At 47.0% G+C, this 21,144-nt stretch overlaps 1 protein-coding gene and 1 long non-coding RNA gene across 4 annotated transcripts; both read left to right on the plus strand.

Annotated features, from left to right (window-relative positions):
* The first annotated feature begins 1,863 nt into the window (after positions 1 to 1,863).
* LOC125704953 (uncharacterized) lies at positions 1,864 to 7,041 on the plus strand. Its single transcript, XR_007381300.1, has 3 exons — positions 1,864 to 2,042; positions 5,972 to 6,070; positions 6,693 to 7,041. It is a non-coding gene; the product is annotated as an uncharacterized LOC125704953 (long non-coding RNA).
* Positions 7,042 to 9,866: 2,825 nt separating this feature from the next.
* Positions 9,867 to 20,603, plus strand: LOC125705156 (endothelin receptor type B-like). Of its 3 annotated transcripts, XM_048971558.1 has the most exons (9): positions 9,867 to 10,025; positions 10,692 to 11,171; positions 12,433 to 12,560; positions 15,001 to 15,199; positions 16,260 to 16,412; positions 17,064 to 17,197; positions 17,669 to 17,777; positions 18,261 to 18,396; positions 18,521 to 20,603. In XM_048971558.1, the coding sequence occupies exons 2-8, from the start codon at positions 10,731 to 10,733 to the stop codon at positions 18,393 to 18,395; spliced, it is 1,299 nt and encodes a 432-aa protein (XP_048827515.1). In that variant the 5' UTR covers positions 9,867 to 10,025; positions 10,692 to 10,730; the 3' UTR covers position 18,396; positions 18,521 to 20,603. The 3 variants fall into 3 exon arrangements, with proteins under 3 accessions (XP_048827515.1, XP_048827513.1, XP_048827514.1); XM_048971556.1 differs by having other exon boundaries at positions 18,261 to 20,603; XM_048971557.1 differs by having other exon boundaries at positions 9,883 to 10,029; positions 18,261 to 20,603.
* Positions 20,604 to 21,144: the final 541 nt, after the last annotated feature.

Genomic DNA, 21,144 nt, shown 5'->3' on the forward strand with positions numbered 1-21,144 from the left:
ATTTGTTTAATACTGACTGTAATATTCAGACGGAGGTTTGTATGAAACCTGCAAGTTAGATCTTCCAATTCCCAGGCCCAGACTTACTGCTGGGTCTTGTGTAGGACACAGAAACATCTACACTTTCTGCAAGGATTGTGTGTTTCTGTGGGAATTTACAACTCATATAAACAAGAAAGCTTCTAAAAAGCAAAACCGGTGAGAAATAATTTGATTGTATATTTTTAGCATTGGGGAGGCATTCTTACACTCAGATTTATGGTGAATGTAGGATAAATCAGGATATATTAATGTTACCAACTGATAATAATGCCAGTTATTTCTGACATAATTCAGCCTTTTTTCTAGGGAATGGTGCAGACATGTACTGTGACGTAAGGTGTTTTTCTAGCTGTGGGAGTTGCATTCACCTTAAGCATCTTGAAAACATCCTCACTATCTTTCCAAGTGCCTTCACATAACAGAAGCATTCAACCAGAGATGAATGTCTATGGCCCAGCTGAGAATGCTGATTGTGTGGAGCAGTTCCTCTGCACAACAGAATTGTTCCCAGATGGGCCTCACTCAGTGGCCCTTCACTATGAAGTATGAAACTTCATGGAAGCAGGTTTTCGCAACGGCAGGTTTTATGAGATCCCAGGGATCAGCGGCAGATTTCACGGGATCCTGGGGAGCAGTGACTGGTTTTGTGGAATCCCAGGGATTAGTGACTGGTTTTACTTGATCCTGGAAGGCAGCAGCAGGTTCTGCCAGATCCCAGGGATCAGTGGCAGGTTATACAGGATCCCAGGGAGGAAAGGCAGGTTTCACAGGATTCGAGGGACCAGTGACAGGTTTTATGGGATCAAAGGGAACAGCGGCACATTTTTACAAAATCCCAGGGGTCAGCAACAGGATTTACTGGATCCTGTGAAGCAGCAGCAGGTTTTGCCAGATCCCAGGGAACAATGGCAGGTTATACAGGATCCTGGGGAGCAACAAAATGTTTTACAGGATCCTGGGCAGCAGCTGCAAGTTTAACAGATCCCAGGAAGCAGCAGGTTCTACCAGATCCTGGGGATCAGCAGCAGGTTTTACTGGATCCTGGGGACCAGTGGCAAGTTTTACCAGATTCCAGAGACAGCGGCAGGTTTTAGTTTTACAGGATCCTGGGGAGCAGCTGCAGGTTTTACGGGATCCCAGGGAGCTCTGTGGAGGAGGTCTGACAATCAGTCAGTGACTGTCATTTCGCCCTTTGGCAAGTTTGCATGGTGAAATTCTGCTTCCGCTGAGATGGGAGCCTAAAGCTGTCAAACGTGTCGACGTATTTTCAGGCTGAATTTTGTACAGGCTCTTGAGGTCTTGCAATACGCCGTGATATACTAATAAACTGTACTTAGTTTTCTGTGTGAGGTATAAATTAAATTGACTTAAAATAGGACTAGGTGGCACATAACAGCAATTCTAATCTATCTGCAGGCATTTGATAAATAATATACTGTTGCTGTTATTCCAGAGTGACACTATAACACTGACATTTCTAAGAGGCTGTCCTGTAATTGTTATTAAAGGCTGCAGCACAACAGTCACTCCTGCTTACAATGACTTTGTTTTTCTCAAATCTGTCAAAACCTGTATCAGATCATGTGGCTGAAGACTCTGCCCACCTGAACTCCACCCACTTCCTGATTCCTTCGGCCTATAGTTTGGCAGAGACAGGGGCCTGTACGCCCAGATTATCTCTGCTGGATGAGGACTGCCTGTACCTTACTACAGTGCCAGGCTGTCGTCTGCAATAAACGCAACCAGCACCCTCGACCCACTACAGCTGATAACCGTCACTCTCAACACCTTGATACTGAATTTCCTGACCAGTCATACTGAGATATAGGTGATCCCACGAGATCCATTCCTTACGTCTGTCTTAATGTGTCAGAATTAGTACATAACGAGAATTTTACATACCTCGAGCGACAAATTGCTAACAATGTTTTCACAAGCTTCACAAAGTTGGTTCCTTGTAATGGACTGGAATATTTAACGGGGTTTACAGAAATCCGTAGGTAAGTCTGAGTACGTACTTCGGATGTTCTTGACTCTGTGACTTCCTGTATTTAACATCCTCTGTTATCGTACCTTCTATTGAGCACAAAGGAGACTGACATTGAGTCGTTGCTTTGATGGATTCTTTAATAACTTCACACTGATCCATTGTCGCATAGCTGAAATGCAATCGCATTGTAATTGAAATGAATGTGAGCAAAACAGCACCGTGTCCTCACAGCTCGGACTGGGGGCCCTGCTTCCTAGCTCTTAGCTCGGCATCTGTGATCCGCGGGGGGGGCCCGACTCACCGTGACCCAGCACTGCAGAAGAAGCTACGCAAAATGTAAAGTCGCAGAGTAATGAATGTGGTATTTTCAGAACGCCTGGCTCTGAATCCACAGATAGCGGCTCCCTGTGAGGTCTCGTACGTCCAGGAAACGAGAATCACGCTATTAGCAGTTAACCTCTGCATCCTCCGTGCCGTTTACAGGCTCCTTGCACTCCAACGGCAGCCTTTGTCCCATTTTATAGACATTAAATGGTAAATGAAATGAACTACAAAGGTTGCAGACTGTAATAAAATATAATTGGACAGATGAATTATATGTGCAGTGTGTTTTCCTGGCCTGTTGCTTTCCTGCTCTGACATTTTTCAGGCTGGTAATCAGGTCCTCATTTTTACTAAGGGACACAAGAGGACAGAGTTTCACCCTGGAAGCATGTGGCATGTATGTGTTTAGGGTTTGCGAGACGCGCTGTAGGAGGCGACCGCTTAACAGGCATGCTCCCGCATGTCCAGCATGTACGATAGCTGCATATTTTGTACGATGGCTATTTGTGAACATTACCGAATACTTTACGTCATCCTGAGGACAAAACTGTCATCGGACACATCGGAGCCTCCTGTCATGTTGGTGAGATGACTTACGCGCAATAGGCCCCTCATTCCCGGCTGTTCTGTGCCCTCATTAGTGGCGCAGTGCACTGTTATGACACTGGATACATCAGGCAAATCTATCAGGACTCCGTACGTAGCATCTGAGGGATCAAAGCTCATGTTTCATAGATGCACATGTAGGGTTAAAACAGCTGTAAACAAACCAGGACCAGAAGTGGCATAAAAACAGGAGCATGGCAGACAAGTTCCCCGACTTCCCGGGAGACTGGAATCTGATCTGCGAATGCGGGAAATCCCTTAATACAATAAGCGCATAATTATACAGCAGTTAGGGCCGAGTCAGCGCTCCCGCTGGAGTCCTCGTCGGATGGGATTATCTTCCCTTTCAGACAGACGTTCCCTCTCCGGTCTTTGGCGTTTGAATGTTTTGCTCTAATGAAACCTTAATCAGCAGGAAAAACAAAAAAAAAAACACAATGATGTTTTTATTTTCTTTAAAAGACAGCATGTCGGCAGAGTCTGTTAGCATGTGAGTCTCTCGGACTCCTTCAAAACAGGGCGCTGCTTTCTATCGCAACCGCCTTACTGTTTAATGCGTGGTATCATATATCGACTGGGAGGGTAGAAACTCAGCACAGAGAATTGCTTCAGTGTTTGGGATCCTCTCTAAATACACAGATGACAGAAGGGAACCTGTTTATCTGGCTGTTAAACTCTTCCTTATGAGTAGCTGGGTAATAAAGCCATTTAGTGCCTCTGTGTTAATCGCTTCAAAGAGATATTGAAGCCTTGTTGGTTAATAGTAAAAACAGTGAGATCCCTCAGATTATGGGACAATGAAAGGGAGGAGATGGATGTAAAGAGTGCATGTTGGGAAAGTGTGCTGGAGACCAAGAATAATCTTTTTTTCAGTCAGTGGGTGGTTAGATTGGGAGTTACAGCTAAAGCTGGAATAGGATTAACTGACCCTGGTCTATTGCCCACAGAGGACAAAGCAGGAGGGAGCAGGATCCCCATGACAAATTTTGCTGGCCCACAACCCCATCGGCATACGGATGGAGATGGTTGGTGTGTGGGATCCGAGGCTGATGGAGATGGTTGGTGTGTGGGATCCGAGGCTGATGGAGATGGTTGGTGTGTGAGATCCGAGGCTGATGGAGATGGTTGGTGTGTGGGATCCGAGGCTGATGGAGATGGTTGGTGTGTGGGATCCGTGGCTGATGGAGATGGTTGGTGTGTGGGATCCGTGGCTGATGGAGATGGTTGGTGTGTGGGATCCGAGGCTGATGGAGATGGTTGGTGTGTGGGATCCGTGGCTGATGGAGATGGTTGGTGTGTGGGATCCGAGGCTGATGGAGATGGTTGGTGTGTGGGATCCGAGGCTGATGGAGATGGTTGGTGTGTGAGATCCGAGGCTGATGGAGATGGTTGGTGTGTGAGATCCATGGCTGATGGAGATGGTTGGTGTGTGGGATCCGAGGCTGATGGAGATGGTTGGTGTGTGGGATCCGAGGCTGATGGAGATGGTTGGTGTGTGGGACCCGAGGCTGATGGAGATGCTTGGTGTGTGAGATCCGAGGCTGATGGAGATGGTTGGTGTGTGGGATCCGAGGCTGATGGAGATGGTTGGTGTGTGAGATCCGAGGCTGATGGAGATGGTTGGTGTGTGGGATCTGAGGCTGATGGAGATGGTTGGTGTGTGGGATCCGAGGCTGATGGAGATGGTTGGTGTGTGGGATCCGAGGCTGATGGAGATGGTTGGTGTGTGGGATCCGTGGCTGATGGAGATGGTTGGTGTGTGGGATCCGAGGCTGATGGAGATGGTTGGTGTGTGGGATCCGAGGCTGATGGAGATGGTTGGTGTGTGGGACCCATGGCTGATGGAGATGGTTGGTGTGTGGGATCCGAGGCTGATGGAGATGGTTGGTGTGTGGGATCCGTGGCTGATGGAGATGGTTGGTGTGTGGGATCCGAAGCTGATGGAGATGGTTGGTGTGTGGGATCCGAGGCTGACGGAGATGGTTGGTGTGTGGGATCCGAGGCTGATGGAGATGGTTGGTGTGTGGGACCCGTGGCTGATGGAGATGGTTGGTGTGTGGGATCCGAGGCTGATGGAGATGGTTGGTGTGTGGGATCCGTGGCTGATGGAGATGGCTGGTGTGTGGGATCCGAGGCTGATGGAGATGGTTGGTGTGTGGGATCCATGGCTGATGGAGATGGTTGGTGTGTGGGATCCGAGGCTGATGGAGATGGTTGGTGTGTGGGATCCGTGGCTGCTAGCTAATCAAGCAGCCTTTTGGCACCAATGCTGCACTTACAGCCTCACTTGGGCAGAAGAAGATGTACTGTTCCATGTTATCTCCCAGCCCCATGTGACATTACATGGTTCTGATCATCGTGCCAAATTCACCTCAGTGCAAGTTAACTCAAGTCCTCAGAAGGTCTCCACCTTTGAAGTGAGTCACTAGAAAATGCATTTCTTTTAAAGCACTGCAAGAAATGAGGGCACTGCCAGATAGACCCATCTTAATAAAAGATACATGAGAGACAGGCCAGAATGAGGATTCACAGCTTTGGGACATGATGCCTTATGCCAGCGCAAAGTTCACAGCACTGTAAATATGCAGAGCTGATGTGCAGCCAACTGTGCTTTGCCTCTAAACATGTACAATTCACCCACTTCTCATATACATGGGTACCATCACTCGTTAGGGTACACTCATTCACTAGGGTACCCTCACTCGTTGGGGTACTCTCACTTGTTAGGGTACACTCACTCGCTAGGGTACCCTCAATTGCTAGGATACCCTCACTCGTTGGGGTATACTCACTCGTTAGGGTACCCTTACTTGTTGGTGTACTTTCACTCATTAGGGTACCCTCATTCGCTAGGGTACCCCCAGATTGGGGTACACTCACTCTTTAAGTCTATGCTGGACGGGTTCCTCTTAATCATACTGTCTCTGATACTTCTTGGTTGGTGGCCTTTTTCTTTAATGTTATTATAATATTTTAATTACTCACCAAACATCCTGCTGTCCAACACAGGCAGAATGATATGCGGTGAGAGGCCCGTAGCTGGATGGGCCACTGGCCAGGGGATCTCCTGTGAGGCTGGATGCTCTGCCACAGACAGACAGCAGAATGGTGAGGGACAGGTTGAGAAATGATTGGAAAGAAAAGGCTAAACAGGAACTGACTGAGAGCTTTATTTGCTGGGGGGGGGGGGAGGGGGGGTGGTGTGTGTGTGGTTGAAGCTCCAGGTTCAGAGCTGCTCTTATCTACATGATACAGAGAGTCAATAATATTTTAAAGTACTGAAAAAACAGTCATTGTATTAACAAAACCACAATCATTTAGCAGATCTCAAAGCAAGGTGATGGTGTGCCATCCACTGTTGGAGCTTCTGGCTGGGTCTGGCTTAAAGATCAGGTCTATGGGGAGAAGCCAGATAAGTATAACAACCAGAGTACCCTGGCCAGGCTGGGGTCACTGGCACGGGGCCCTCCAGCACGACCTGGGGGTGGTGTTTACCACCGAGCGCCTGGCGGCCGCACCTCCCGCGTAACCCAGTAGGGGCTGTGGTCTTGGCTGGCAGATGGAACCTCGAGGGGTTCGAGATCAAGTGTGAAGCGGCAGGGATTAGATTCGGCGTGGATGAGAACCAGTAGTTCCAAACACAAGGGCCACTGGTCTACTCATCCTCACCTAATGTCATGAGATGGACACGGTCATGAAAACATGTGGCTGAGGTGAGGTTTCTCCACAGGACTGCTGGATTCATTCCCTGTGGGAAAGTGAGGAGTTTGGAAATCTGGAGGGACCTTGAAACAGAGATGCTGCTCCCTCAGGTCCAGATGAATCAGCTGAGCTGGCTGCTACTGCGATGGGTCCTAAGGAAGCAGCTCTGGGCAGAGGCCCCACAGAAGATGCCAGAATGATTAAATCTCCCAGCTGGCTTGGAAATGCCTGGAGATCCACCAGAATGAGCCTCGGAAAGAATGATTTGGCCTGATATTCTCAGGATGCTGTTGTCTCACCAGAAGGAGATGTATGAAGATGGATGGATGGATTATTTGAAATTAATTTTAGTTAACATCTTATATCTAATCACTGTACTGTATGTCACACTATTTTAGTGAAATAAACGTCTAAAACATATTCAAATAGAAGCCTACATGGAAAACACATGTGCCCTGTATGTAGCTGCACAACAAAGGTTAAAATTCGCCGCCGACTCCATGTACTTTCACAGATAGTAAGAAGAACTAACATGTAAGCCTGATATTGCACAGAAGTGCTGCTTTTTCTGATATGGGATTGAATCGGCATGTCCCTGCATATTTGCAGTAGTGGTCTTTATGGGCTCCCCTCTCATTTCTTCACTGGCGTGGTTCGTTTGCCGGCTCATTTTCCCAGAGAAGCAGCTTTGCTTATGGAGTTTGGCTAAACGCGAATGTCACTGCGAACCTGTAAGCGAATGTCACTGCGAACCTGTAAGCGAATGTCACTGCGAACCTGTAAGCGAATGTCACTGCGAACCTGTAAACTCAGTTCCCAGGCCAACAATCAGGACGTGTTTCTTTCCTGAAATCTCTCGTTCGCAGTCAGCGCACAAAAGCTCATGTTTCTCAGCCATAATGAAGACAAAAGGCTGCTCCTGTCTTTCTCGCCGGCAGCCCCGGATCAGGACTTGCCGTGGTCTCGCAGAGAGCCAGCGTGTCCCCAGAGTCCGAGGGGATGGCAGATGTCATCCGGCGTGTGCAGGATTTGGCAGGATGCTGGCTCACACTTCAGAGGGAATGCCATTAATTTGTGATGAGGACCAACCCAGTGATGGCGACAGTGCGGGAATATGAAAGGGGCGCCGCGGAGCGGGTCAAGGGCTCACCGTGTACATGCTTGATTATTAAAGAACTCTAACGACCCCTTAAAAGGAAAACAAGACACTTCTAGAGAAATGCACATATCATGCGCAGTTCCTCTTAATTACCCGACCCACACCTCAGCATAAGGTCCCTTTCGCCGTAATTAAGCATTTCCCTTAATCATCTTCGTCATTTTCACAAACTGGTGAAGTAGGTATACTTATACACTTTTATTCAAAGCAATGCACAGTTGAGACAGCAGGGTCAACTGGGGTTGAAGGCCTTTCTCAGGGGCCCAATGATGACATCACTCTGCTGACTTTGGGATTCGAACCAGCAACCTTCCGACCACACCGGTACAGTGCCATAACCCACTGGACCATACCACACTCAGTTGCAGATGGTCTAATATAAAACTGTTTCATGTTGCCTGCTTTATATTATAATTAATTTATGGGGGCTGGTGATGTCACTGGGCTCCACTGAAATGGCCTAAGTGACGATGGCCCCCGATGACCCAGAGTCCCTCTAGCGGCTGCCGCTTGGGTGAATCTTGGCTTGGAATCGCCCCCTTCTCTACTGCACACAGCCAGCACACAGCTGCCGCCTTGCATTCCTAAGCAAGCCGCTGTACACAAGCTAAATGCTTTGTGGCCCCAAGCTGTGGACAGTGAGGAACGCAGTGTCGATGCCCCGATGCCCCGATGCCCCGAGCAGAACCAGCAAAGCCGTCTGTGTCTTTTAAAAAAAAACTTTACAAATTTGTTGTCCATAATCTTGCATGCAATGCAGACATCAGTCCACATGTCATTGGACAGGGGTACCGACCAGGACAAAAGAAAATCACACACACACACACACACACACACACACACACACACACACACACACACACTCACGCACGCACACACACACACACACACACACACATACACACACACACCCACACACACATGTAGGGTATACCTATCCTTATGGGGCCCGCTCATTCACTTCTAAGGGAAAAATGCTAACGCTAACTATGACAACCTTAACCCCCACCCTGCCCTAATCATAACCATAAGTAACCAAGCAGGAAACCGGTCCCCATAAGGGAAAAAAATGGATATTTATCAAGTTATGGGGACAGGTATACCCGCTCATACACACACACACACACACACACACACACACAGAGCCTGAGCAGGAACAAACTCACCACCAATTCAACTTGGTGCATCATCATCATGTCTAAATCTCTGTACACAATACTCCCTTCCTTACATCCGATTTCTGCACCTATATGCACAAACACCTACTGACATCATTTTCAGGTTGCTAGTTGTTTCATTAATATTACGGCCAACGTTTAACCACAAAGCTATAAGAAAACACACAGATCTTCTTCAGGTAATGAAACAGTCACTTTCAGTGCTGCCTTTCCTGTGAAACCAGACACCAGCCAGCTAGATCACTGACAAACAGCAAACATGCTCAATTGGCACAGAGGTTAATGCAATGACACACACACACACACACACACATACGGGGGAGAGACCAGGAACAATTGTTGTTTTTTTTATATTTTCATTTCTATGAAATGTAGAAAAATTACACAATGGGTTTTTTCCTTTCAAAGTAAAGAAAAGCAGTAGTGTGTTGAGGAATCGATTACTATATCGCTTAGAATAAGTGACCCAGTTCAACAATTGTGCAAAACAGTGTAGTATTATAGTAAATCATACTTAATGCCGTCTGATAATGTGTGAGGGTTAGGGTTGGGTAGGACACGGCAGCTTGTTGTACTGTGATACTGATTTGGCTCCATGACAGTAATGCATAGAACTTTATTCAGCTCATTCATAACTGCCAGTTAGCATCCATATTTATTTAGGAAGATAGCCACGGTCAGGTAGGAGAGAGGGATAGGGAGAGATAAGGAATGAGTGAGGTAGAGAGAAAGAGAGAGAGAGAACAAGGGAGAGCGGGACAGGGAGAGAGAGAACCAGGGAGAGAGAGAGAGCGGATGAGTGAGGTGGGGAGAGGGGGAGGGAGAGAGAGAGAGAGAGAGAGAGAGAGAGAGAGAGAGAGAGAGAGAGAGAGAGGCAGAAGAGGACAGAGGGGGGAAAATCAAAGCAGCCCACAGCAGGCGAGCAGACAGTCGCGCGCTCTCCGCTAGCGGGTCATGTGATCGCAGCCAGGCGTCCCGGGGCACGAGCCGACAGTTTCCACGAGAGACGAGAGTTTCTGCGACGGTAGGTGCGCGTCTTTATTTATTTATGAAACGTGAACTTATTATCACATAATTGTCGCTAAAATAACACCTTCAGTCATCCGCTATATTATACATGCACAACGTATCCCATAATACATATATGTTAAACAGAGAGAGGTGTATCCAAAATATTAATATACTTTTTAAGTTTCTGTTTTCCTTATTTATTCTGCCTTGAGTGCTGAAAGCAGACATTAAGCTTTTTTCAGTAGAAACGCTGTACCTGTACGCGTCCCGGCCCCAGTGATCAATGGGCTTTTAACGCGTTTTCTGGAGATGCAGCTCCCAGGCGATTTCCCCGTCTTCACACACCCGTCTGCGCCCGTTTCACTAATAACCCATATACAATGTTTTTATGTCATTTTTACTTTTTGTTTAAACCTTTATTTATGAAATGTTATAACTCAATCTCGGGGGGTTTCCGAGATTGGGTTATAACGGAAGGCAATCTTTCTGCCTTCCGTTGGTAAAGCAGTCAATCTCCCTAGCCCTGGATTTTGATTTAATCAAAAAGAATTGTTCCTCATTTAAAGTTTGTATTCTTTTGATGCTTCTTCCTTCTCACTATAGACTATTGGACAGGAAAGTCATCGTGCTGTCCTGTAATGGTGTAAATGACTGTGGTTTTGTCTGCCTTGTCACCCAGACTGTCTGTTCAGAGGACCCTCCTCGGCACCCAGCCAGCATGGGGCTTGCCAGACTCTGTGTAGTTTTGGTCCTTTTTACGCCGAAGGGAAGCTATCAGACAAACAGCACAGGTGACTCCGCAGACCGGGGCATCCCCGCCTCTTTGTCCTTACTGGGTCCCCATGGCACCGGCTCCCCCTGGCTGGGAAGCTTCCCCGGCGCCCGCTCTAGGCTGGAGGACTCCAACGGCTCCGTACAGACCTCACCGGTAACCCCCCCTCCGTGCGCAGTGCCGATGTCCATCAGCCACTACTTCAAGTACATCAACACCTTGTTCTCCTGCCTGGTGTTCGTGGTGGGTATCGTGGGCAATGCCACCTTGCTGAGGATTATCTACCAGAACAAGTGCATGAGGAACGGGCCCAACGCCCTGATCGCCAGCCTGGCTCTGGGGGATCTCATCTACATCTCCATCAACATCCCCATCAACGTGTACAAGGTGAGAACCCGGCCTGCCCGGCTCCAGTGAGCGGTGCCAGGCTGGGATAGGCTGGCCTGCTGGCTCTCTCGCGTTAGTGCCCCTGGCGTGAGTTACGTTCGGCCGGTGTCTTTCACACCCATTTCTTTGTGAAGATGGATGAATGAAAATTGGCTCGTACGAGATATGTTGTTTTGCTGTTGAACCATGTAAGAATAACAGTCTGAGCTCTTGGGTTGTAGCCTTTCCCATGAAATTCTCCGCAGATTAAAATCAGCGTCGGGGGACATCCTGGAAGGGATCACATTTGCACATTTCTCCAAAGTGAATTACAGTAGAAGGAATTTATATACACTCCCACGGATTTGAACCCATGACTTTCATATCATTATAACTATGTTCTAGTTGATGAGCTAGAAATGCCAGACGGACGCGAAGCGCACATTCATTGGAGCAGCTTAGAGCACATTCTATGAAAGAGTCACATCTTTGTACCGTGGAAAGTGTGAGTCACAGGAGAAAAGCAGTACAGGCACAGAGAGAAACTGCACACGAACAGAGAGGTGGGAGCTGATCCCATCACCCTGAAGGTGTGAGGCTACAGTGCTGCCTCGAATAATAATTATAATTATGGTGATAATCGTGATGATGATAATTATGGTGATAGCAGAGAGTATCTGTTGGTATAATGTGTGGCAGTGCAGCTCTTTGGCGCTGAAGATGTCAGTGCCTCGGTCTGTGTGCTGCCTTCCGGACAGAGACGTTTCATAACCCAAAGCATCTTGGCAAGGGGCAGTAGTACGCTAACCGCTAACCGCCAGCGCTTGTCCATAATCCCAGACCGGCCCTTAAGGAGCGACAGCTGACTAGCGCTCGCTAAAATAACGGCGGGGAATGCGCTACGTAGGGCTCGCAGCGAGCTGTTCACCGCCCCGCCACGGTCCTACCTTCCACTTCACTGAGTTCATTTCTCCAAAGTTTAATTTTGACACCTGTTGTCGAATTCCATAGGGCTCCTGGTAAGACAGCATTCCTTTCGGTCTGGGAAACTTTGGAGAATTACACAGGAAGTCACTGAGTGCTAAAACGTTACGTTTTGGAGCATAATAACACGCAGTGTATTCATGCAGGAAAAGACCACAGTCAGGAACATTAAAAGATCATTTACGCGGTGCTCACTAATGTTACTGCTGAGTGATACACATGGGACACTGGCATGCAGTGCGCCATGTCGCTCTGGGTGTTTGCTTTGCCATTCTGACGCCGCCGCCGGACCCCGCAGCTCCTGGCGATGAGGTGGCCCTTCAGCGAGCACCCGTTCGGCCTCTTCCTCTGCAAGCTGGTCCCCTTCCTCCAGAAGGCATCCGTGGGCATCACCGTGTTCAACCTCTGTGCCCTCAGCGTCGACAGGTAAGTCCCAGTGACGTCCGCTGTCCCCTCAGGGGGGCGACAGGCCGACAGCCTGCATCCCAGGTCGCGGACAGAAAATAGCTGGTGTCTTTGTTAGGATTCCAGGGAAACGAGTCTCGTTACGTCCAAACTAAGGGGCAGCGCACATCAGCAAGCAGGAGTGCTAGTGAGGACGCTACTGTACAGCGATACATTACAATCTATTTATCTGGCAAACATGTTTATCCAAAGCAATGCTTATTTAGAGTAAACAGCATCAGTCACAGAGCGATTTTGAATTAAGGGTCTTTCTCAACAGCCCAAGAAGGAAATCACTCCGCCAGCCCTGAGATCCCAGCAACCGTCCAATCACAGGGACAGCGTCCTGATCTGCTGAGTCACACACTGTCACTCAGGACAGCATCATACATTAGAAAGTTGCATATTAAAGATGAGATGCTCGACTCCTAAAGCACATATACAAACAAGCGGAAAAAAACGACACTTTATTTAACACCAGACTGTTAAGTAACTTGCTTACCAGCAGTGCTTGGGCTCCAACCCCGCCTAGGCGTCCACAGTTAAACCCCACGTTCATGTCTGCACATGCATCGCTAAGCTGATACACAGATAGCATAATTAGATGACCTCATTCTTCCTGACTTGTGTTTTATTGAGGATCTGTCATTATTGTGGCAGTCAAGGCCCTGGGGACATTCAGAGGCACAAAGAAACTTTTCAGGTTCAGGGCTGAAAAACGTGCCGCTGTCATCGCCCCCCGTGCCCCAGCCTGCGACCCCCCTGAAGGCACCATGGGTCACTGGGGGGGGGGGGAGTTGGGTTCTGTAGAGACCCAGAAAATAAGGAGAAGCTCTGAATGCTGAAGAAAGCTTTAGGCTAAAGCCACATTTGGTCTCTGGCCTTTGCCCTGGTGTCATGGCGGGGGGGGGGGGGGGGGGGGGGTTCCCCCCGGATCGGGTTTACGGATGTGTCTTTAACGGCAGAACGGCGTGTCTGGTGGCAACTGGGACAAATGTTTCCAGGAAAGATTAATTAGTGCTTTCCTTAAAACTCAAGAGGAAACAGCAGGTGTGTCAGATGCATTCATTTAGCGCTAAACTCACACTGGAGCTGTACTACCAGGCAGAAACCAAGAAGAGCTGCTTCACTAACACTCTGAAGCACACAAGTCTCTCAGGCCCCGTTAAAATACTTACGAATAAAAGCGTGTGAGTGTCAACCAGAAAAGTACATAAACAAACGAAGGAACTCGCTGATGAGTAGATTAACACTTCTGTGCTTCTGTGAGAGTGTTACTGTGCATTGTTAACACTTCTGTGCTTCTGTGAGAATGTTACTGTGCAGCGTTAACACTTCTGTGCTGTGAGAATGTTACTGTGCATTGTTAACACTTCTGTGAGAATGTTACTCTGCATTGTTAGCACTTCTGTGCTTCTGTGAGAATGTTACTCTGCATTGTTAACACTTCTGTGCTTCTGTGAGAATGTTACTCTGCATTGTTAACACTTCTGTGCTTCTGTGAGAGTGTTACTGTGCATCGTTAACACTTCTGTGCTTCTGTGAGAGTGTTACTGTGCATCGTTAACACTTCTGTGCTTCTGTGAGAGTGTTACTGTGCATCGTTAACACTTCTGTGCTTCTGTGAGAGTGTTACTGTGCAGCGTTAACACTTCTGTGCTTCTGAAAACGATTCTGAACATAAGCCTTCATCATAACTTTGTTTCCTGTCTAATGGTGTGCTCGCCTATGGAGAAGGTATTTGTGTGGATTAGTTATTAAATTGCTGCAATGATACATGAAACACCTTAAATAACATTGGTTTATCTGTAGAGTAACGATGTAGCTAACAGAATAAAAATAATCAGAACCTTAAGAAAGGACTATCTGTCTGATAATTAATGCATTTTCAAAAAGATTCCCATTTAAATAGCTTAATGGCAGGTTTCACTAAGTTACGCTCAGGGTGGTGGGGGGGTTTTGGCCTGAAATCTGACTGCAGAACTGAACCTGAAGGAGGTGCCAGTCTGCCCGGTCCCACAGATGATCCCGGTCCCACACGACTCAGGTTCTCCCCAGAAAATCTGAAGGTGGGGCGGATTACGGCCGGGAGCGTTTAGGCGGCACGCTGTCCCACGGGATACGGCTCGTCTTACGCTGCTGCCGGTGCAGCCCTGTGAAGCTCAGGAGCACATGAAGCTACTGAACTAACCCACTGAGGACCTTCCAGAACATATGCAGACCATTAGCCAGCCCCATAGAAAGAGGCCTCACCAACTCCGTCCAAGATTAACAACAGTCAAGGCTTGAAAATAAGCAACATCTTCTGGGAGCTACCAACATTAGCCTAGGGTGGGGGGGAGGGGGGGTGCTCCTTATTTACAGGTTTTTTACTGATGTAAATACTACAGTATATGTGTTTATTTCCCCTGGCCGGGTACAGGTTCCGGGCGGTGGTCTCCTGGAGCCGGGTCCAGGGGGTGGGAATCCCTCTGGTGACAGCCATTGAAATTGTCTCCATTTGGATCCTGTCCATCGTCCTGGCCATTCCTGAAGCCGTCGTCTTCGACATGGTCAGCTTCAGCTACGAAAACGTCACCATGAAGACCTGCATGCTGAACCCGCAGACTCCCTTCATGATGGTACGGCTTGGCGAAGTAACCTTCCTGATACAAAACAGATACAGAGCTTTTCCTATGGATACAAAAGTCTACGACAAGCTAACTGGGAAGCAGGTTTCATGCTGTAGGTTTACATTAGTGTAACATTGTAGAATTTATCAGTATGATAAATGATAGTAATCAGCATTTATTAGTATTTATTACTCATAGTTACAGTGCCTATCAGTATTTATTACTCATAGTTACAGTACCTAACAGTATTTATTACTCAGTTACAGTGCCTATCAGTATTTATTACTCATAGTTACAGTGCTTAACAGTGAGATTAAGTTGTGGATATTAAGGCATAGCTGCATTTATTGACATATATCAATTAGACTTTTTTGAAGAACATTGAAAAAAATGTTACTTCCAAACAAGGGCTGCTTGGGTATGTATGAGGAATCGCTGAGACTGCGAACATCTGAGAAACAGGATTACCAAAAAAGGAGATTATTGCCTATCCAGGGGTGATAAAGGGCTGAAACTCTGGACTGCACACAACTTCAAAAGATAAATAAATTCTACCCACACATATTAATCAATACTTTTTTGGCTGGTAGGTCACATGAGTCAAAGAAGTTGTAAATTTACACTAGTAAGCGAATGAAATAAATAAAAAACAACCAATATATAACAATATGCATTTATGTGCACTAAAAGGCAGAATGAATAAATTAGCTGCCATTCATTTAAGGCTAATTACTTCATACTTACTTGAAAAGCTGTAAATAATAAGGAACTGACGTATGTGTCTGGAGGGTGGCTTTGTTGCCGGCGAGTCGCCGTGGGCAACGCCAGGCCAGCAGATCTTAACTGTCTTGGGGCAAAGGGCCATTTTCGGGGACCCTGCACATCTTAAATACAGCCATATGTTCTCGGGTGCCCTTATCTGCAGTGTCGCCCAGGACGGCACTGGCACTGCAGCCAGAGGGTATCGGCGTCTCAGCTTTGGTTCACATTGGTTACTCGCACCTCGGGCCCCGAAGCCACGTGCTTTCCTAACGCCCCTTCCCCCCACTGTGCCCCGCTCTCGCTCCAGTTCTACACCAAAGCCAAGGACTGGTGGCTGTTTGGCTGTTACTTCTGCATGCCGCTGGCCTGCACCGCCTTCTTCTACTCGCTCATGACCTGCGAGATGCTGCATCGGCGTAACGGGGACCTCCGGATCGCCCTCACTGAGCATCTGAAGCAGGTGGGGCACTGTGCTCCTAACCCTAACCCCTGTTCTCAGAAAGCGGGAGACATTTCTCACCAGGCGTCTGTCTATTCAGACGCCATCTGACTCCGCTCTCAGTCAGTCATGTAGCACAAGCGAAGACTCGCTGATGACGTTGAACTCCTGGCTCCATTAAGAAGGTTCAGCACATTGTCCTGCTTAAGCGATACTGTGTTAGCAGAGCATAAGTGTTGATCTACGTCATATTTATTAGCCTGTGTCGATGCTGCGTCCAGTCATTAGCTGTATCTCGATTAAAATTTTGCGTACATCATAAGTGAAGTTGACAAAGTTAAACTGAAAATAGGGCGTGTTTCCATTGCTGCCACATGAGTAATACTTGCTATTTATAGTCCTGTGAGACTGACATCCAAGTCTTGTACTGTATGATGCAAGCTTACCATGGTTAGAATCTCTGGAAGAACTCGACATCATGTCCGATACATATCTACTAATTCACAAATTTTGTTTCCATGGCAATTTTGCAAGGTACTTCCGAGTTGCCACAAAAGCACTTCAAGTGGGGTTTTTTTTGCAGTATTTGTTGGTTTTTTTCTTTAACGCTGAGTGTGAAAAGAGAGACAGCGTTGTTGTCTGACTGCTGTCTCCCCCTCCTGACTGTTCCAGAGGAGAGAAGTGGCTAAAGCTGTCTTCTGTCTGGTGCTCATCTTTGCACTCTGCTGGTTCCCTCTGCATCTCAGTCGGATACTCAAAAAGATGGTGTACGCGCAGAATGACAGAGGAAGATGCGACCTGCTCAGGTAAGCCCGGCCCACATTCTCCACGGATCTTAATATAATGTAATGTAAGCCCCGCCCACATCATCCCCTGGTCTAAATGTCATGTAAGCCCCGCCCACATCATCCCCTGGTCTAAATGTCATGTAAGCCCTGCCCACATCCTCCCCTGGTCTTAATGTCATGTAAGCCCCGCCCACATACTCCCCTAGTCTTAATGTCATGTAAGCCCCGCCCACATCCTCTCCGGGTCTTAATGGACTTCGGGTTATTCAGGCATTATACCTGTTGTACAGGACAGATGAATTAATGATCTGAGGCTTCCTGTTAATCTGGTATTAGTGAATAAAAAGTGGAAAATCACAGGACGTACCTGTTGAAAAAATAGTTTTCCTTAATGCCAACTTAAACATCTATCAGCTCACACACATACCAATGACTCCAGGGTGAGAATTTCCAAAGAATGCATGAACACAAGACTGACTTTTGCTTCAGGTTCCTGCTGGTGCTTGACTACTTGAGTAAAAATCTGGCAACTATCAACTCCTGCATAAACCCCATCATCCTGTATTTTGTGAGCAAGAAATTTAAGAACTGCATTAAGGTAGGCTTGATTCTGGATTCCTTACAAGTGTTGGTTTCCCCTGTGCTTGCGTGACATTACACTTCCTCCAAAGTGTTTCTCATGTCACTCGCTCCGCAAGATCATTACGCTGACAGGGCCCTGCCAAGGAGCCCTTAGTTCAGAGCTTAACACTCTGAGTCTTGCTGATTTGAATCTATGATTTTCAAAGTCTGGAAATACTTATTGTTGTTCTGGGAAGCAGGGAATGAGTGTGAGCTTCTTACATGAAACCTGCCCAGTGTGGAGTGAGTGATCTCAGCCTGTCAGTCTGCCGTTACCCAGCCAAGGCCCCTACGGACGCGGCACTCAGGGCTGTGCTGAGGGTTCTGTGTATGTTAATATTCTCCTCTGCCTCCCATGCTCCTCCCACTCACTTCCTCCTGCCCCTCCCTCTCCTGTTTCCTGCCCCTCCCCCTCCCACCTTCCTGCCCCCCCTTCCGGCCCCTCCCTCACCCCGCCCAGTCCTGCCTCTGCTGCTGTTACCACCCAGGCTCACTGATAAACAGCATGATGCCCCTGAATGGCACCAGTATACAGTACAAGATGCCGGAGATCCACCACGCCGACCACAGCTTGCGTAAAGACAGTGACATCTGAGGCCACGCCCCCCTCCACCAGCCTATCATGGATCTCCGTCTTTCCCATCAGTATGCCGTGTGCAAAGAGGATATTGGAGATCCACCATGCCGACCACAGCCTGCGTAAAGACAGTGACATCTGAGGCCACGCCCCCCTCCACCAGCCAATCATGGACCTCCGTCTTTCCAATCAGTGTGCCGTGTGCAAAGAGGATATTGGAGATCCACCATGCCGACCACAGCCTGCATAAAAACAGTGACATCTGAGGCCACGCCCCCCTCCACCAGCCAATCATGGACCTCCGTCTTTCCCATCAGTGTGCCGTATGCAAAGAGCATATTGGAGATCCACCATGCCGACCACAGCTTGTGTAAAGACAGTGACATTTGAGGCCACGCCCCCCTCCACCAGCCTATCATGGACCTCCGTCTTTCCCATCAGTGTGCCGTGTGCAAAGAGCAAGCCATGGATTCCTCACAGCCATACTTAAGCAGTATGGGCTTAGCGCATATCATACTGCAGGATTCCTTTGCATTTCAGTGTTGCACAGCCGCATGGAAAACGGCAGCATCAGCAAAGCATGGCCCACACATCTCCGCACCGAGTGACATCGGCACTAAGGCACTGGCAGATTGACCCCCCTGTAGATCATGGGCGCTGTTACTCTGCCAGAAGGCCTGCACAGGAATTGACTAAGTGCCAGGCCTGAAGGATTTCAATCCGAAAGCTTCTTTTCAGTTTATTGGTACCCCTGGATGCTGTGGTCCTGATAGCAGCACCGCCGAAGGTGCTGACTCTCTGCACCTCTCACTGGACATCAGCTGGGCTCAGAGGTCACTAAGTATGTCATTCTGAGAAAATGGAAAAAGAAACATTTTGAAAAATGTATGTGAATGCAAGGTACGTTCCTGCACAAAAAAAAAAAACTCAATTATTACATAGTGCCTGATGGGGACTTGTACCTGAGTACAGGATCAGTGTGTGTGACACAATACTAGTGATTTAAGGAGTTAAGATGCAGTATTATGTTAGTTATATGCTAATATTTTATGAAATCCATGCCACCATGAGTGTAATCCATGAATTAAAAAAAATGAAAATGTACGTGCCTCATGTAAGTGGCTCCAGGTGAAAAGTGCGATATCAATCTATCATAATCTATCATTTAATTGATATAGAAAATATTTCCTGCTACCAATTGCCTTCCAGCCAACCTTGTAGGCTTTTGATGCAGGTCCGGCAGGCTTAAACCAGGCAGTTTTTTTTTTGTGGGGGGTTAAAGCTTTACTAGAGGGGGCAAAAGTAGGTTAGCAACACTGTTACTACTCCAGTACAATCATGAACAAAAATAGTAACTATGAAATATATGAATCGTTATGACTGATTGATGATGAACGAAAATGGAATCAGTACGTAACTAACACTTCGTTTCTGGTTAATACTTTACGTTAGAGCTCACAACTGCATTATTTATACTGTCTCAAGTTGCTAGAAAAATGAAGATGATTCAAAATCATTTTGGGTGAACTTTACGTCCACGTAGGATTGCCACTCTAAACGTCACGTTACCTTAAACGATCATATTTATTCCATAAAACCACAGACACCAAAGATGTGGATTTGTTTGTAAACTAAAAATATCGAGTATAGTAATTCAGGAGCGCATGTCTTATGATTATGAATAGTAAAAGGAGAGTATGTTTTGTATTCATTTATGTATTTTTTCCTGTTGTCACTATTTAAACTTTTTATTTTTGTTATTTACTGATACTTTATGTATAACCAGTGAGATTGCATCTCTTCATTCTTACATGCAGCTGTACTGCATTGAGGAATGCGTTATTACTGAAAATAATACCTGCTTCATGCGACGATGTGATCAGTGCGCGTATGTATATTCGCTAAAATCAATTTTTATCCCTTAACGTCGACATTCACCCGAGACGCTTCCGCCGCTGCTGGCCGGATCATTTCGCTAATGCTTTCGCCCATTGCCGTCACTCTGTACTTTTATATTTACTGAGCTGAGAGCTGCCTTTACTCAAGCTATATTGAACTGAAATTCAGGTTGCAATAATGTCTCTGTATGAGTGAAGTTGTTTAGTAATATGTTTTCCCTGACTGTGCATATAATTTCTGCCTTAATACACAATGTCCTACGTTTCATTCCCTGTGTAAAATCAGAGAACTGTGTCTTTGATAAAATAAATTGTATTATAAACCAAACAGGTTTCTCTGTGCATTACAATATGTAGGCTATATAGTTATTTAAAGTACACTAAAACCTGTATTTCTGTATATTGTTCCGTGTTAACGCCAGTGACTCATTACACTGCGTCAGATTCGCGGAGGGCAGTATCTCATATGTAAACTTTTGAAGCAACATTGCTATAATACTTATCATATTTATTCGTTATTTTTCAAGATGGCACTACGGAGTATTTCTGACTCCTGTGAATCCATTCAAACTCTCCTACACGCGTCACATCCCTCCTCTTCATAATGTCAAACTTAATGAACTCTTAATTAAACCATCCGGCATAGCAATATTCCGAAAACACCACTTTTAAGTAATCTCCACACTTCGCTGTTAAAAGAAACATATTGCAAGTTATCGGTGTGCCACCGTTTTATAACTCTGGCTGCGCACTTATGAAGTCTGGTGTTGGAAATGGAAAGTTAATTAAGAAGGGACACATCGCAGATGCTGCCTACATCGTGGATGAAAGCGCCCCCCACTGCCGTATGGTTAAAGCGGGCGGCAGCG

The sequence above is a fragment of the Brienomyrus brachyistius genome, chromosome 12 (genome assembly GCF_023856365.1).
Source record: "Brienomyrus brachyistius isolate T26 chromosome 12, BBRACH_0.4, whole genome shotgun sequence".
NCBI classification, from domain to species: Eukaryota; Metazoa; Chordata; class Actinopteri; order Osteoglossiformes; family Mormyridae; genus Brienomyrus; species Brienomyrus brachyistius.

What these genes read in the sequence shown, in the direction of transcription:
- LOC125705156 (XM_048971556.1), top strand. Translation starts at nt 10,731, where the DNA reads ATGGGGCTTGCCAGACTCTGTGTAGTTTTGGTCCTTTTTACGCCGAAG. An exon ending in TCCCCATCAACGTGTACAAG is followed by an intron (nt 11,172 to 12,432) that starts GTGAGAACCCGG and finishes CGGACCCCGCAG; the next exon opens with CTCCTGGCGATGAGGTGGCC. An exon ending in AATTTAAGAACTGCATTAAG is followed by an intron (nt 17,778 to 18,260) that starts GTAGGCTTGATT and finishes CACCCCGCCCAG; the next exon opens with TCCTGCCTCTGCTGCTGTTA.